This window comes from Trichosurus vulpecula, chromosome 1, assembly GCF_011100635.1.
Source record: "Trichosurus vulpecula isolate mTriVul1 chromosome 1, mTriVul1.pri, whole genome shotgun sequence".
Lineage (NCBI taxonomy): Eukaryota > Metazoa > Chordata > Mammalia > Diprotodontia > Phalangeridae > Trichosurus > Trichosurus vulpecula.
In genome coordinates this window covers 255,147,678-255,161,756 of record NC_050573.1, presented here as the reverse complement: position 1 = coordinate 255,161,756, position 14,079 = coordinate 255,147,678, and the positions used below count along the sequence as shown (strand labels likewise).

Genomic DNA, 14,079 nt, shown 5'->3' with positions numbered 1-14,079 from the left:
AGAGGGGCCAGGTATCTAGAGGTCATAGGATTTAGAGTTCTTATGACTAGGAGAGACCTTAGTGATCATAACTTTCATTCATGGAATTAAACACTAGAGACAGATCTATGTTTTTTTATACCTGCCTCTATTTCTCTCCCCAACCCATCTCCATCCTAAAATGAAAAAAAAAGTTATTCTGTCTTCAGCTAAAGGGGGTCCAAACTCAATAGCTCCTGTCACATACAGCCTGGAGTTTGAACAAGGCCAGAGTCTAAGATTGAGGGTAAAGGAACAAGAATTCTCTCTGAAACTATATACCTACCCAGACTATCTACAAAGGCATAAGGGATGACAGTAGGCCATCGATATTGATCACCAGCAATAGCCATTCTGTCTGTCTGAAAAGGAAAAAAGACACAGTTTTATTCCAACTTGTGGAAGCAACTTGTGCAGCAACTTGTGGAAGAACAGGCATTTGTCCCAAGAAGGAAGGTAGTGCAGGCATCTCCCAACCAATCAGGAGAAACAAACCATTTTTGCATGTATCAATGTAGTTTCCCAGCAATTCTGAAAGAGATCAGGAGGAGAATATGGCATCTGTAGCATTGATTTTTGATAGGACATTTTGGAAAAGAGGCATGCAGAGTTTATGTCTCGCAATGATTACAGGAGAAATCCAATCACCATTGGCAGAAAAACTGAAATGAAGGCTCTTGCACCCAGTTTAGTGAAATAATTTTAAGTATGGAGAAAATTATAGCAAGGGCTCATTCATTTGGGCTGCACTATTTCAGAATTCGTGATAAGGCAGATACATGCTGGGTTAAAGTCTGCCACAGTATCGTGCAAATGGTGTTTGCTAAACCCAATTGTTTAAAAGGAAGAGCTGTGTTTACAGTTAAATAAATAAACTGTTATCCAGAACTTTAAGGAACCCTGTTTTGGCTGCAACTGTTTTCTTTATACAATGTGCCGGTTACTAATGACTATTATTCCTGTCTAGTCATAAAACGGGTCTGGCAGGATCCCTATGAACAACATTTCGTTAGGTTAATTTACGTTATTGTGGAACATAATCTACGTAAGGGTAGATATTTTCTTTTTTTTTTCTTTTTTCATTATCAACTCCTAACCTGGAGGCTCATGTCTACTAAGACATAATAAATGATTGTTTATTGACAGATTGAGTACTTGAAATTTTAAAATGTCCCTTTCAAAGTATTTTCATATTTGGACTTTAAAAAAAAACAACTAATTTTAACTGCCCTTCCTTCAATTTATCTGAATTGATGAGCTTTTATTGTATAACTAAAAGCTTCCAGGTTGACAACCTGACACAAACACATCAAACTTATATGTCATTATAATGACTAAGAAGCTTAGTCCTAGAAAAAGGTTGAGGAAATGTACCTCTCTTCCCCTTCCCTACAGAGGTGGGGTATTTTGAGTGTGAACATTGCATATACTGCCAACTTAAGTGCTGGTTAGCTTTGCGAATTGTTTCATTTCATCTTTCTTTTTTATCCTTTGTTACAAGATCAGTCAATCAATAAACAATTATTATGTACCTACTATGTTCTAGGCACTGTAATGAGGCCTGGGGATACAAAAAAAATAGCCTTGTCAAGGAGCATTCAGTCTAAAGGGAGAAACAACAAGCAATCAAATATATATATAAAGGAAGACAGCTAGGAAATAATTTAAAGAGAGAAAGCCCTGGAATTGAGGGTTTAGGAAAGGTTTTCTATAGAAAATAGGATTTTAGTTAAAACTTTAAAAAAAGCCTGGGAACTTTGAAGTTTAAAATGTAGGAGGGAGAGCATTCCAGGCATTTGGGCAAGCCAGAGAAAATGCCTGGAGCCAAGAGATGGAGTGTCTTGTTCATGGAATAACCAGGCCAGTGTCATTGGATCAGAGAGTATGTGTCAGAAGTGAAATGTAGAAAGATTGGAAAGATAGGAGGGGACTAGGTTTTGAAAGCTAGGGCATTTTGTATTTGCTCCTGGAAGCCGTAGGAAGTCAATATTCTTTATTGAGTAGGGAGGTGATATGATTGGACTTGCATTTCAGAAAATTGCTTTGGTGGTTGAATGGAGAATGGATTGAAGTGGGAAGAAACCTTGACATAGCCATCAAGGACCTATTGCAATAATCCCCACAAGAGATGATGAGTGCCTGAACTAGAGTGGTGGCAGTGTCAGATGCAAGAAAGGGGCATATTTGAGAGATGCTGCAGAGGTGAAATGGACAGGCCTTGGTCACAACCTGGTCATAGGGAGTGAGAGATAGTGCAGAATCCAGAAAGACTCTTAGATTTCGAGCCTAAGGGGCTGGAAGTATGGTGTTGCTCTATACAGCAATAAGAAGGCTGGGATGGGGGAGAGTTTGGGGGAAAAGACAATGAATTTGGCTGAGTTTAAGATGTCTACTTTACATCCACTTTAAGATGTCAGAGAGGCAGTTGGAAATGTGAGATTAGAGGTCACAAGAGAGATTAGGGCATGAAAGGTAGATTTGAGAATCATCAATCTAGAAATGCATTTTAATTAAATGTATGGGAGCTAATGAGAACACAAGGTGAAGTAGTTTAGAGGGAGAGGAGAAGAATGCCCAGCACCAAACACTGAGGTACACTTATGGATAGAAGGTATGATTTGGAGGATGAGCCAGCAAAAGAGACAGAGAAGAGTGGTCAGATATGTAGGAGGAAAATGAGAAGAGAGTGGTATCTTGGAAACCTAGAGAAAAGAGTATCAGTGAGGAGAAAGTGATCAACAGTGTCAAAGGTCAGAGAGGTCCGGGAGAATGAGGATTGAGAAAAGGTCATTAGATTTGGCAATTCTTAACAAAGAGAGCAGTTCCAAAGGGAAGATAAGGTGGAAAGCCAGATTGTAAGGTGTTAAGAAAAGAGTGAGAGGAGGAAGAGAGAAAGCACCTGTGGTAGACAGTTCTTCTTTGAGGAATTTAGCTACAAAAGCCAGAAGAGATTATAAGATGATAATTCGCAAGGATGGAAGGATCAAGTGAGAGGTTTGTTTTTTTTTCAGGATAAAAGAGACACGAGCATATTTATAGGTATTGGGAAATGAGTCAGCAGAGAGGGAGATATTGAGAATAAGTAAAAGCGTGGAGATGACACAAGGGGCAATATATATGAGAAGATGGAATGGAATGGAATTGCTTAATCAAGTAGAGGGTTTACCTTTTGTAAGGAATAAGGCCATTTCAACATGTGAAATGGGTGAAGGAGGCAAAAGTGACAGAAAGTACCTAAGGGATAGGAGATAAAGAAAAGGAGAGAAGAGGGAGTTCAAGGCAAATGGTATCAACTTTTTTCTGTAAAATATGAGATCAGGTTCTTATCTAAGAATGTGGGGGAAGGAGAGCCATGGAAAGTTAGAGAACGGATGAAAAGTTTTGGAAGAGCTGCTGTGGAGAGCGGGATAGTGAATTGATAAGGGAGGTGTACTAAGATTGTCTAACATCAGTAAGGGCACAGTTGAGGTTATAGAACACAAATTTGTAGTGGACCCAGTAAGAATAATTGTATGATTTTTTTCCACCTTCATTCAGCTACACATCTATCGGCATGAAAGCAATTAATGGCTGGAATGATCCAAGGCTGAGGCCCATTTATGTATAATGAGCAACATAAGAAGGGGGCTAGAGATTCAAGAGAGGAGGACAACATAGAGTTGAATTGGTTCACCAAGGAATAAAAAACAAGAAAAGAGAAGAGAGTGACTAAAACACATGAGTTGGTGTGGGAGAGAATTGAGGTGTTAAAAGATTAGAGGTCATGATGCAGAAGAAGGATAGGGTTATGTAAGGGAATGAAGAAGGAGAGAGAGGTGAAAAGCTAATAGATTATGGTTGGCTAAGGGGATTTTAGAATTCTTGAACATGAAGGTGGTACATTTATGCATGATGTCAAGATCAAGGGTATGACCGTCTTTGTACATGACAGAAGTGAGGTGAAGTATCTTGCGGGAGTTTAGTAAGTTGAGGAGCTGTGTGGTTAGGGTATTTGAGGGAGAATCAATATGTATATTGAAGTCCCCTAGTACAAGGGCAGAAGTTGGGGAGAAGAGAAAAATTGTGAGCCAGGTACCAAATTCATTGAGGAAGGAAGGGCAGTGGCCTGGGAGGTCTGTAGACAATAGCTACTGGGATTTTGGTGGTATGATAGATATGGTGGTAGATATGAATAGCATGAACCTCAAAGGAAGAGAGATTACTGAGTGATGGAGAAAGGGGAAGAATCTGCAAGTGACAGTGGAGAGGAGAGAGTGTCCCACCTCCCTGGCCTTAACAAGCGAGTTGAGAAGAATGAATGAAGGTGCAGCCAATACTGGAAAGGGTGGCCAGGGAGGCCATGTCATCTGGTGAAATCCAAATTTCAGTAAGAGCTAGTAGATGGAAAGAGTGGGAGAGGAATAGATTTAAGATAAAAGGAAATTTGATGCCTATGGAGCAGGCATGCCAGAGGACAAAAAGGAAAAGCTGGGTGATGTTAAGATGAAACTTGGGAGTGGGAAGGTCAAGAGATGATGGGAATGAGGACTCCAGAGTTAGGGGATGTTGAGTAAGGTTTGGGTCATGATCTACAAGAGTTCAGTTACTGCGCTGTGAAGTGTATGAGCAAGTGTGAGAATGTTCATCATTGAGTGCAGGGCATCATTCCTTTCCTCAAAGGACAGGTGCAGCTAGCGAGGAGAGGCCTGAAATTGAAGAAAGGGTTGCTCTTCTTTGCACTGGGGGTTCTCTACTTCCCAGTTGGGAGATTGGGCTGGCAGCAGGAGGTGAAAAATGTCTTGTGCTGGTACAGATAGAAGTGGTGGCTTTGGGGATGGTGGAAGGTACCTGACCTAGTCTCGAGTAGCCTTTCGTCAGATTGTATATTGCACTGAGCAGGAGATGGAAGGCTCAGAGTGCTAGTGCCTCTATGTTCTGAGATGGTTAGATGATCAAGGGAGGGAGAAAGGGATATATTTGGAAATTAAAACAATGTAAAAATACAGATTATCAATAAAAAATTTTTTAAACCTTTCAAGTTTAGATCAATAGAATCTAACCACACATGGTTAATGATGATAGTCCTGAAACCAATTTACAGTAAATCATGGTATGGAAAGATGATGATAATATGAATCAAGTCAATTTTTCCCAGCACAATTTGTTTATGAGGTCTTGTGCATTGCTAAATGATTCTCATTGATTCTGTGCCACCTCCAATGGTTAAGGTTAACACACTCTCCTCACTGTTAAATGAGCTTCAAAGAGGTAGTATTTTAGCTTACATTTGCCACTAAAAGCATTGCTATCATTGCAGCATGACAACTCACCTCATCAAGGATGATGTCTCCCTCAAAAAGGTTCAGTCCCAAAGCTAAGTGGCAAGACAAAATCTGGCATTAGCGAATGGGTAAAATCTTACACCTGCATGTGAGATTTTCAAAAGAAAGGAATCCACAAACCTTCATTGATTTCAAGTATGTCATTGTCCTTGCCACCATCTACATCGATTACTGAAAAGACAAATAAAGACAGAGAAGCAAATGTTAATCTTTGGCTAAAATGTTTTAGAGGAGAGAAAATCTTTAGGTCACCTAATCACAAAATTATAACCCATCCTACTAGGGACACATCATGTGTTCTATTTTCCTATTTCACTTGAGCATTGACTGACTTTAGCATAAATCAATACAATTGATAACAAATGGCTCCTTCTCTGCAAGATGGAAGCCAGACTTGGAAAAGACTCCATTGACACAGTCAAGATGCACTGAATTGGAATCAAACTGGAAACAAATGCTGCAGGCTGATGCAGTCAGCCTTGATTTGTCCATATGTTGCTACTTCAATTCAGACTGGAGCTTTTAGTAAATCACCCAAACCAGAGCATCCAGGTTAAGCTTGAATTCCATCCTAAATTCCTAGAGAACAGAAACCATGAGTGGTCTTGTGACTCTATATTAGTACAGCTGAATAGAAGCAGAATGCAATATTTAGTCCAACCAATCTGGCAGAGTTATCTTCCCAGATGTAATTTCTTTTCTTGTGGACACATGAGATTTGACTGAAATAACAACCCATCCAACTCATATACTATTTAGATGATATAAGAAAAATTACCATGAAGATAAGACTTAATGATTTCAAGGGGGCAAAATGGCATAGTGAGTAGAGCTGGATTTAAAGTCAGGCAGATCTGATTTCAGATCCAGCCTCAGATACTTACTAACTGTGTGACCCTGGAAAAGTCTCTTAACATCTCTCACCCTCAGTTTTCTCATCTGTAAAGTAGGAATGAGAACAGCATCTACCTAGTTTATAGATCTAATAATACCATCTACCTAATAAATATGTATTATGTAGATGCTATTATTACTGCTATTAAATGAGATCATATTTGTAATGCATTTAGCATAGTGCCTGTCACATTGGGGGCACTATATAAATACTTAATCCTTTGTCTTTCCCCTACGTCATTAAATTGTTGTGAAGATCAGGTGATATAGCACACATAAAGCACTTCACATACCTTAAAATGCCGTATAAATGCAATGTATTGTTATTGTCACCACTCAATCAGTGTGTGGTCCATCACAATTACGTGGTGTCAGGTTATTATAGTTACTTCCAAGGTCCTGGTACATAGAATAGATTTATTCGGCTTTTGGGTACTCAGACATTCACGAGGGATGGTGCTGGTTGTAATTATGGAGGGAATTCTGATTTTTATAGTAGTCAATATGATATGTGTAATGAATATACTAATAGGTTAGATTTTGCAGAATTGCCTTTTCCAGCTTGTGAGTCAGATTCACAATACAGCTTGAACTGATCAATCAAACCTTGACAAGGCTCACAATCACTGGCATCCTTGTACCTGCACATCTGAAGTAAAGTGAATTAAGACTGTAGAACCTGTTCCCATCATAGAACTCTGGTTCTGTACTTTAGGGGAGGTGGTCACAACCCCCAAAGACTTGACTCCAGAATTGTTGTATTGTGGGACTTGTGGGTTTCTCACAGGAAAACCACTAAATGATTGTTTCTAATCCACCTTCCCCACTCCTTCCCCAGTTGTGACTTAAGTATATAACCAATTGTACCACCTAGCTGCCATGGATCATTGGAAGTACTGAAGAAGGATAGAAGTCAACAGATGACTCACCGAAGGTTTCTGGGGTTGGCTGAGGAACAGTTAAAAAAAATAGAAGAGAACACATTATCATGTTAGACAAGATTTATCAGTGCTTCTTTTGATCTTATTGTCCTATATAGTAATAAAAGCATTTATTTACTAGCTCACTAATATTCTTTGTCCTCAGAGTACTAATCTTCATGAAATTTGAGTTTCTAAACTGAGTTTTTACTTAAATGATTATTTTTCATTAAAAAAAACAGGGCACATTAATGTACCATTGGTGGAACTGTCACTTGATCCAGTCATTCAGAAAAGTAATCTAAAATTACATGAAGAAAATCATGATAGTGTCCATACACTTTGACCCAGAGATCTCACGGTAGACTTCATGGAGATCAATGAAAAAAGAAAGGCCCCCACATACATATATCATAATATTTATGGCAGCACTTCTTGTAGTAGTAGCTGTTTTTTGTCCTTTTTTCTTGAAGAGGACCATGACTTCAGGAAGTTGATGCCATGATTTGCAAGTGAACTGGATTTAAGTGAGGGAGTGCTGTGTAAGGTCACCAGCCTCACTTTCTTCTCCTGACTCATCCGGGTCCAATGGAGCATCAAAAAACAAGAAATAACATCAATGCTCATAGACTAGAAATGGTTAACTAAGTTATAATAGAAGAATGTAATGTTATATTATTATGTGCTCTAATAAATAATATATATAACAACTACAAAGATGCCTAAGAAGATTTCTATGAAATGAAATATAGTGAAGTAAGCAGAACCAGGAAATTAATATATGTAATAACCATAACAATGTAAATATAAAGCTCAATAAGAAAAGCTTTTGAAACTGAGTACTGATAAATTATAATGACCAACCTTGGCCTCAAAGACATAATAATAAAAAGACCCACTCCCTCATTCTTTGTAGAGGTGGGGGATTAGTAGTGTGGAAAACTTCATGTAATATCAAACTTTTTGATATATTGTTTACTACCTTTCCCCCCCTTTTCTTCTTTATAGATGATGTCTCTTTGGGGTGATACATTGAGAAATACAAGATATATAAAAAGTGATAAGCTTATTTTAATTTCTAATATTTTTACCTATTTTAATAATTTTTATTTTATTTACTAATTTATTTTATTCAACAAAAAGACTTTGTAAATTAAAAAGAAACCCCTTAGGTAAGAATGTGTAAATAATGAAGAAGATGATGGTTCCATCTTTGTCTGCTGTTGAACACCCTTTGAAGTTTGGTCTGGAGCACATATTTTGGAAAGGACACTGACAGATTGCAGGGTTTCCAGAGAAGAGTGATCGATCGGAATGTTGATAAACCTGGGGGTGATTTTATACAAGGATTGAGGGAAAGAAATGGAAATGTTAATCTAAGGGAGATTTGAGGGGATATGAGAGAAAGGTTGCCTTGAAATGTTTGAAGTGTTAATATATTAAATAGAAATTAGACTTGTTCTGTTTGGCCCTAGAAGTAGAAATATCAGCAACAGAGAAAACCGTAAAGAGGCATCTTTCAGTTCAAAATAAGCGTAGGCTTCCAAAAATCAGGCTATCCCAAAGCAGGATTAACTACCTCAAGAAGTGGCAAATTTGTCACTAGAAGTCTTCAGGTGGAGACAGGATGACCAGGTTGGGCACAACAACAGCAGCAATTCCAGCTGAGGTGTGATAACCTTGAAGTTCCAACTTAGAGATTCTGTGATTCTTTGAAAATTGGTTTTTTAGACTTTAGAACCATGCCATGACCAATCATAACTTCAGAAGACAGCTAGTGAAATAGATACATGGTAGACTAGAAGTATGGGAAGGGTATCATGGCACAGTGGTTAGGGCACTAGACTTGGAATCCAGAAGACCTAGGTACAAATCTAGGCTTAAACACTTAGTAGCTGTGTGAATCTGGGCAGCTCACTTAACCTCTCTGCCTTTGTTTCCTTATTTGCAAAATGAGGGAAGAAGGAGAGGTGAACAGCCAATGTGATTTGCTGGGCTCAATTATTTATTCCAAGTGAGGGCTTAGGCAGGGGTTAGAAGAATATTTGGGAAGGGACAGTGTTGCAAAAAATAAAATATTTTAAAGTGGGTTTAAAAGTAGATTTATGTAAGAATAACTAATCCAATGTATTCATTCCCCAAACTAAAATATAATCGTGAAAGGACACTAAATGTGAAGTCTAAAGACTTGGTATTCTCCTCCTTAATACCTGTGAGATCTTGGGGACAAGTCGTTCACTTTCTCTGAAACTCAGTTTCCTGATCTGTGAAAAATACTAAATCTACCTATCTTAACAAGATTTTTACGGGACTCAAATAAATAAGATATGTCAAAGAGATTTGTAGTCAGTAAAGTAATACACTCCAAGAAAAAAATTAACTTCTTTTAAAAAACGTGTAATGAAGAAAAGTAATGGATGCCTCAAACCTCAAAACTCAACGTTTTGCAGTTACATTTTCTTCAGGTTGTTGGTTTCTTGAGACAAAACATCCTAATTATTTTGAAAAGATCCATTAGTATGCTTAAGAACAAAATGAAATTTCTGAAAACAAGCTTAAAATGCCAACTGAAGTCCAGGCTGGGTCCAGAACAAATGAAATCACCTGAATTGGGAAGATGTTTCATGTGTCTGTTTCATCCATTCATCCAGTTTTTAAAGATCACAGCAATCTTAAGGATAGGACTACTTTCATAGAGTAGGGCAAACAAATGTTCATAATGCGAAGGGATGGGAATGAGGGATACAAGTGGAGAGGAAGAAGGCTTACTTCATAGTGCTTTGTATGGGTTTCTCATTTTTCTACTTGAGAATGTGCATCCTGCCATTAGAACATAAACTCCCTGAGGGAACTAACTGTTCGGCTTTTGTCTTTGTGTCTCCACCAGCTAAGGCAGTGGTTTGCACATAGCAGCAGTTTAATAAACATTTGTTAAATCAAATTGATTTCATAAACACAGTGTTTGGGGGTGGGGAAGTAATGATGGCTCTTCTATCCCTACCTAGTCTATCCTACTTATCCATCTACTTTTCGCTGCTTCATGCCCCTTTACTTCTTATACTCCACCTTCCTTCCTCAACTTTCGTCTGGTTTCAAATTCCACCTTTTCTTTCCTTCCCCGAGTCCAGTCTTCCTCAAAGGAATCTTTCTTGCTAGTGCCTTGAGGTTCACTGTCTAGGAGAACATAGCAGAAAAAACAGTGCTTTCACCTGACTGCTGGAGTGACTAAAAGGACAGCAATCCTGGATGTAGTGGACATGGCAGCAGCTGGACTAGCTCCTATCTCCCATTCTATTTCAGCTGTCAATAAGGATAGGCCAAGATACTTACCTACCCAGAAATACCTTTCCAGGAAACTAACTTTGGTCACAGCTGCAATTCGAAATCACATCCATCATCATGTGTTTGAGTATTTTTTGGATCATTGGCAATTAGCTAGGTATCAATCAGCTTGACCATGTATCAATTCCAGCCAGTAGCTGAGATGTCCCATATTAGCAAATTGCCTATGCCTCAGTCTATTTCTCTGATTCATATGAACATGACAGGAAATAAAAAGTCATTGTCAATCTATAGCTATTCTAAGAAAAAAAAAATGAGTTGGTGGGTTCAGTTTAATGCTATAAAACGATTGCACATTCCACACAATACATCATTATTTTTTGACACCAAAATGTTGTCTCACCTATTAAGATTGTCTGCATGTAAAAATATACAACTGCATAAAAACAAATATGCAATACATTTTTAATAGTTGGCTTTAAGGCATTCATTACTTTTAGATATAACAAATTTTTAAAAGAAAGGATCACTTCTTCAGCATTTGTTTACCATTTTAAATTTATAACTTAATGCATCTCTCCAAGGCTTTAAAATATAATTTAGTACTTTGACTTTGTCCATATTCCCCTGGGATAGGGTACCTCTCTTCCTGCACAATGTTGGGCTAAAGCTAATAAGAAATCAGAAAAGAATTCTGACTTTTCATAGTCCATAACTCATGCACTCATGCTGAGATTTTTATTTAAATAATTTGTAAAAAAAAATCAATATTTCATCAGCCAATACCAAAAGTTGAACTAAAACAAATCTCCTCCCCACCCCCATATTATCAAAAGCTATTTTTGAAACAATGAAGCGGAAACAGAAATAACTGGGTACGCTAGAATCTCAGTCCCTTATCCTTCTCCCTTGGACCCTCCAGTCCCCTGCAATTAATCTATCCCAAACAGTAAATTTTCTCTTTTTGCCCTAAAAAACCCACTCATTTCATGAGCCCTGCCTGATTAAAATGAAAGAAAACCAATAGTTACATAAGGTTTAGTGGTATCACTACCCCACCCTTGGGGGAAAAGGGTGCCCTCCAATTACCTGCTGCCCTCTAGTTGCCTTGTTTTACTTTATTTTCCAAATATCTTATAGAACATGAGTTTTAATTCCTTACCATGCCAGAGACCAAAAGGAGAACCTCACATAGCAGAAGCCAAGACAAACACCATGAATCCATTTTTCATCCCAAGCTAAGAGCAACAAACTAAGAAATTCCAAATGCGTTGTACTTATAAAGAGGCAAACATCATAAATTGGAGCCTTTGAGCTATGTGAGGCACCTTGAAGATTAGCCTGTTCCTGGAGCAGTTCTTGAAATCAAGGAAGCAAAATCTTCAGCACCTTTCTAAGGTTGTACGGTTTATCCCATTTTATTTTCAAGAGGCAAGTGGCTGGGAGGAGCCAGCCAGGCAGGTAAAATATCTAATCTTTATTTCCTGGTGAATGAAAGTAAATCAAATATGATTAAAAGAAAGATCAGCAATTAATTTTAAATCATAATCTATTCTTCCATTCAACAAGTTATTATAAAGTATTGATTAATGGAGTGTCCAATAAATGCATATTGACTGACTGCCTGATAATCAAATGGATGAAGTTACAGAGAAGGTGAGCCCTCTTGGGTTTTTGATTGCATCTTCCCGTGGGGGCTATCCAGGTCCACTGGGGATGAATTGGTTGGCTGAGGATGTTTTAGGGAGCAGCCACACACATTCCTTTTCTAGGCTTCTTTGCAGTGGGTTTATTAAAAATCAGATTCATTGAAGGGAGGGCCTTTCTTTTCCCTCTTCAGGGATGTCCAGAGAGAGATGAAACCAGTCATCTTAAGACATAAATTTAGATTACAAGAAAGATTAGTCCAAATATCTCATTCTGTAAATTTGGAAAGCAAGGCCCAGAGAAGTGAAGTGACTATCCCAAAATCACAGAAACAGTGAAAAACAGAGCTGGGGATTAACCCCAAGTCCAGCAATAGCAAATTTTGAAAGGGGGTTTTAGTCTCTAGATAGATGGGTAGTTATAAGGAAAGAGGGGGGGAAAGTGAGACTGTGAATAAATTTAAAGAATGGCTGGGTGATTAGAAAACACCTGTTGTCTCTGACTTAAGTCACTTTTTAATCATTCTATGGGAATTTTCAGAAATGAAACATGATACCATTTGCTACCCCACATTCTCAAGCTCTAAAGACCCATTGTACATTGTTGAATTTTATCACTGAGCGAACATAATTGGAAATATGGAAGCTGCACAGTACTATGCACACAGTAGGTTCTTATGGAGAGGGTTGATCAGAAAATTCCATTCTCCCTTTCTTTAATCCCCATTTGATTCTCACAACTACTCTGTGAGGCAGGTTTTGTTATTATCACCATTTTACGGGTGAGGAAACCATGGCAGTGGAGGTGGGGCTGGGGGAATTGTTGTAGGGAGTGTTCCCATGCACTAGATGCCAAGTGTCTGGTCCCAGCCATGGACAGGTAACAACAGAGATATGTCGTAATGCTGAGCCACATGTAAAAAGATAAGGAAACCAAATAACCAAAAGGTTAACATCCTGAATTCCAAGTTATTAGATAAGGGGGTTGGGGGGGAGGGCCTGGAAATATCAAGTTCCTAGAGAAATTCTGGACCTGTCTTCCCATTTAGCTGAGGAGGAACACCTAGACAAAACCAGTCCCTCAGAGAGCACAGAAGCCTGGAGTCTAAGTGTTCCAGAGAGAGAAGGACGAGCTCCTGGGCAGCACTAGCCGCTTAACCTGCAGAGCTAGAGCAGCCCTGTAGCAATGTTAATGTCAAGCTAGTACTTGTCTCTGTCACTGCCTTGATTCATGGCTGGATCTGCTGCAGTTTGGGATGCTTGGAACCCCAAAATGTAAGGGCACAAGGGGGTCTGCTTGAAAGAATTCGACCACTTAAGCCTTCTTTCAGTCAGAGTAGTGAGGTTTTATTATAACACCAGTAAGGAGGGCAAGATTCCTAGTAAATCTGCCATATTGTAACACCAGTAACAGAGGGTGGGATTCCTAAGGAATCTTAGAACCTAATGAGGATGGGACTGATACTTATATATAAGAAAGACTGAAAGAAGATACGGATGGGATTAAGTAGTGGTAAATAGTCTGGGGGGCCCAGGTGAAACAGTCAAAGGACCTAGTATCTAGTAAGCTAATTAAGTAATCAAGGTGGGCTGGGGCGGATCAGTTGCCTTGAGCAGAGGCCAGTGATCTGGACTGCTGAAAAAAAAGTATGGGAAAATCCAGGGACTGGGTTGTATGGGAAAGAAAGTTCAGGGACGGGGTTGCTTTCAAAGACATGGTCTTTTCCTTTTAGGGGTCCAGGTCCCATCACCCCACCAGATCCAGGAACTTGTCCCCCATTGCCCCAACGGCTACCAACTTTTGAGCCAAAAGCTGCCATCTCTAGGGCTGGGGTACTACAGTGAGAAATTAGTCAGCATTGCCCCTAGGAGACAATAATTAATAATAATGTTAGCTAGCATTTTTATATTGCTTTAAGGCTTACAAAGCCCTTTATATGTGTTAATTCATTTGATCCTCACAACTACTCTGTGAGGTAGGTTTTGTTATTATCACCA

General features: G+C 38.8%; 2 protein-coding genes across 2 annotated transcripts in view; both read right to left on the bottom strand.

The window, feature by feature from the left end:
- LOC118836624 (meprin A subunit beta-like) overlaps nucleotides 1-1,127 on the bottom strand; it is a 42,062-nt gene extending 40,935 nt beyond the window's left edge. The window contains exons 1-2 of the mRNA XM_036743867.1: nucleotides 1,116-1,127; nucleotides 305-380 (exon numbers count right to left, since the gene is read on the bottom strand). Of these exons, the coding sequence (XP_036599762.1) occupies nucleotides 305-380; nucleotides 1,116-1,127 (88 nt within the window). The remainder of the gene's footprint in view (nucleotides 1-304; nucleotides 381-1,115) is intronic.
- A 132-nt stretch (nucleotides 1,128-1,259) lies between these two features.
- The window catches only part of LOC118836613 (meprin A subunit beta-like), a 129,644-nt gene continuing 116,824 nt past the window's right edge, over nucleotides 1,260-14,079 (bottom strand). Inside the window, 4 exon segments of the mRNA XM_036743857.1 lie at nucleotides 1,260-1,313; nucleotides 5,328-5,371; nucleotides 5,460-5,510; nucleotides 7,163-7,181. Coding sequence (XP_036599752.1) covers nucleotides 1,260-1,313; nucleotides 5,328-5,371; nucleotides 5,460-5,510; nucleotides 7,163-7,181 — 168 coding nt within the window.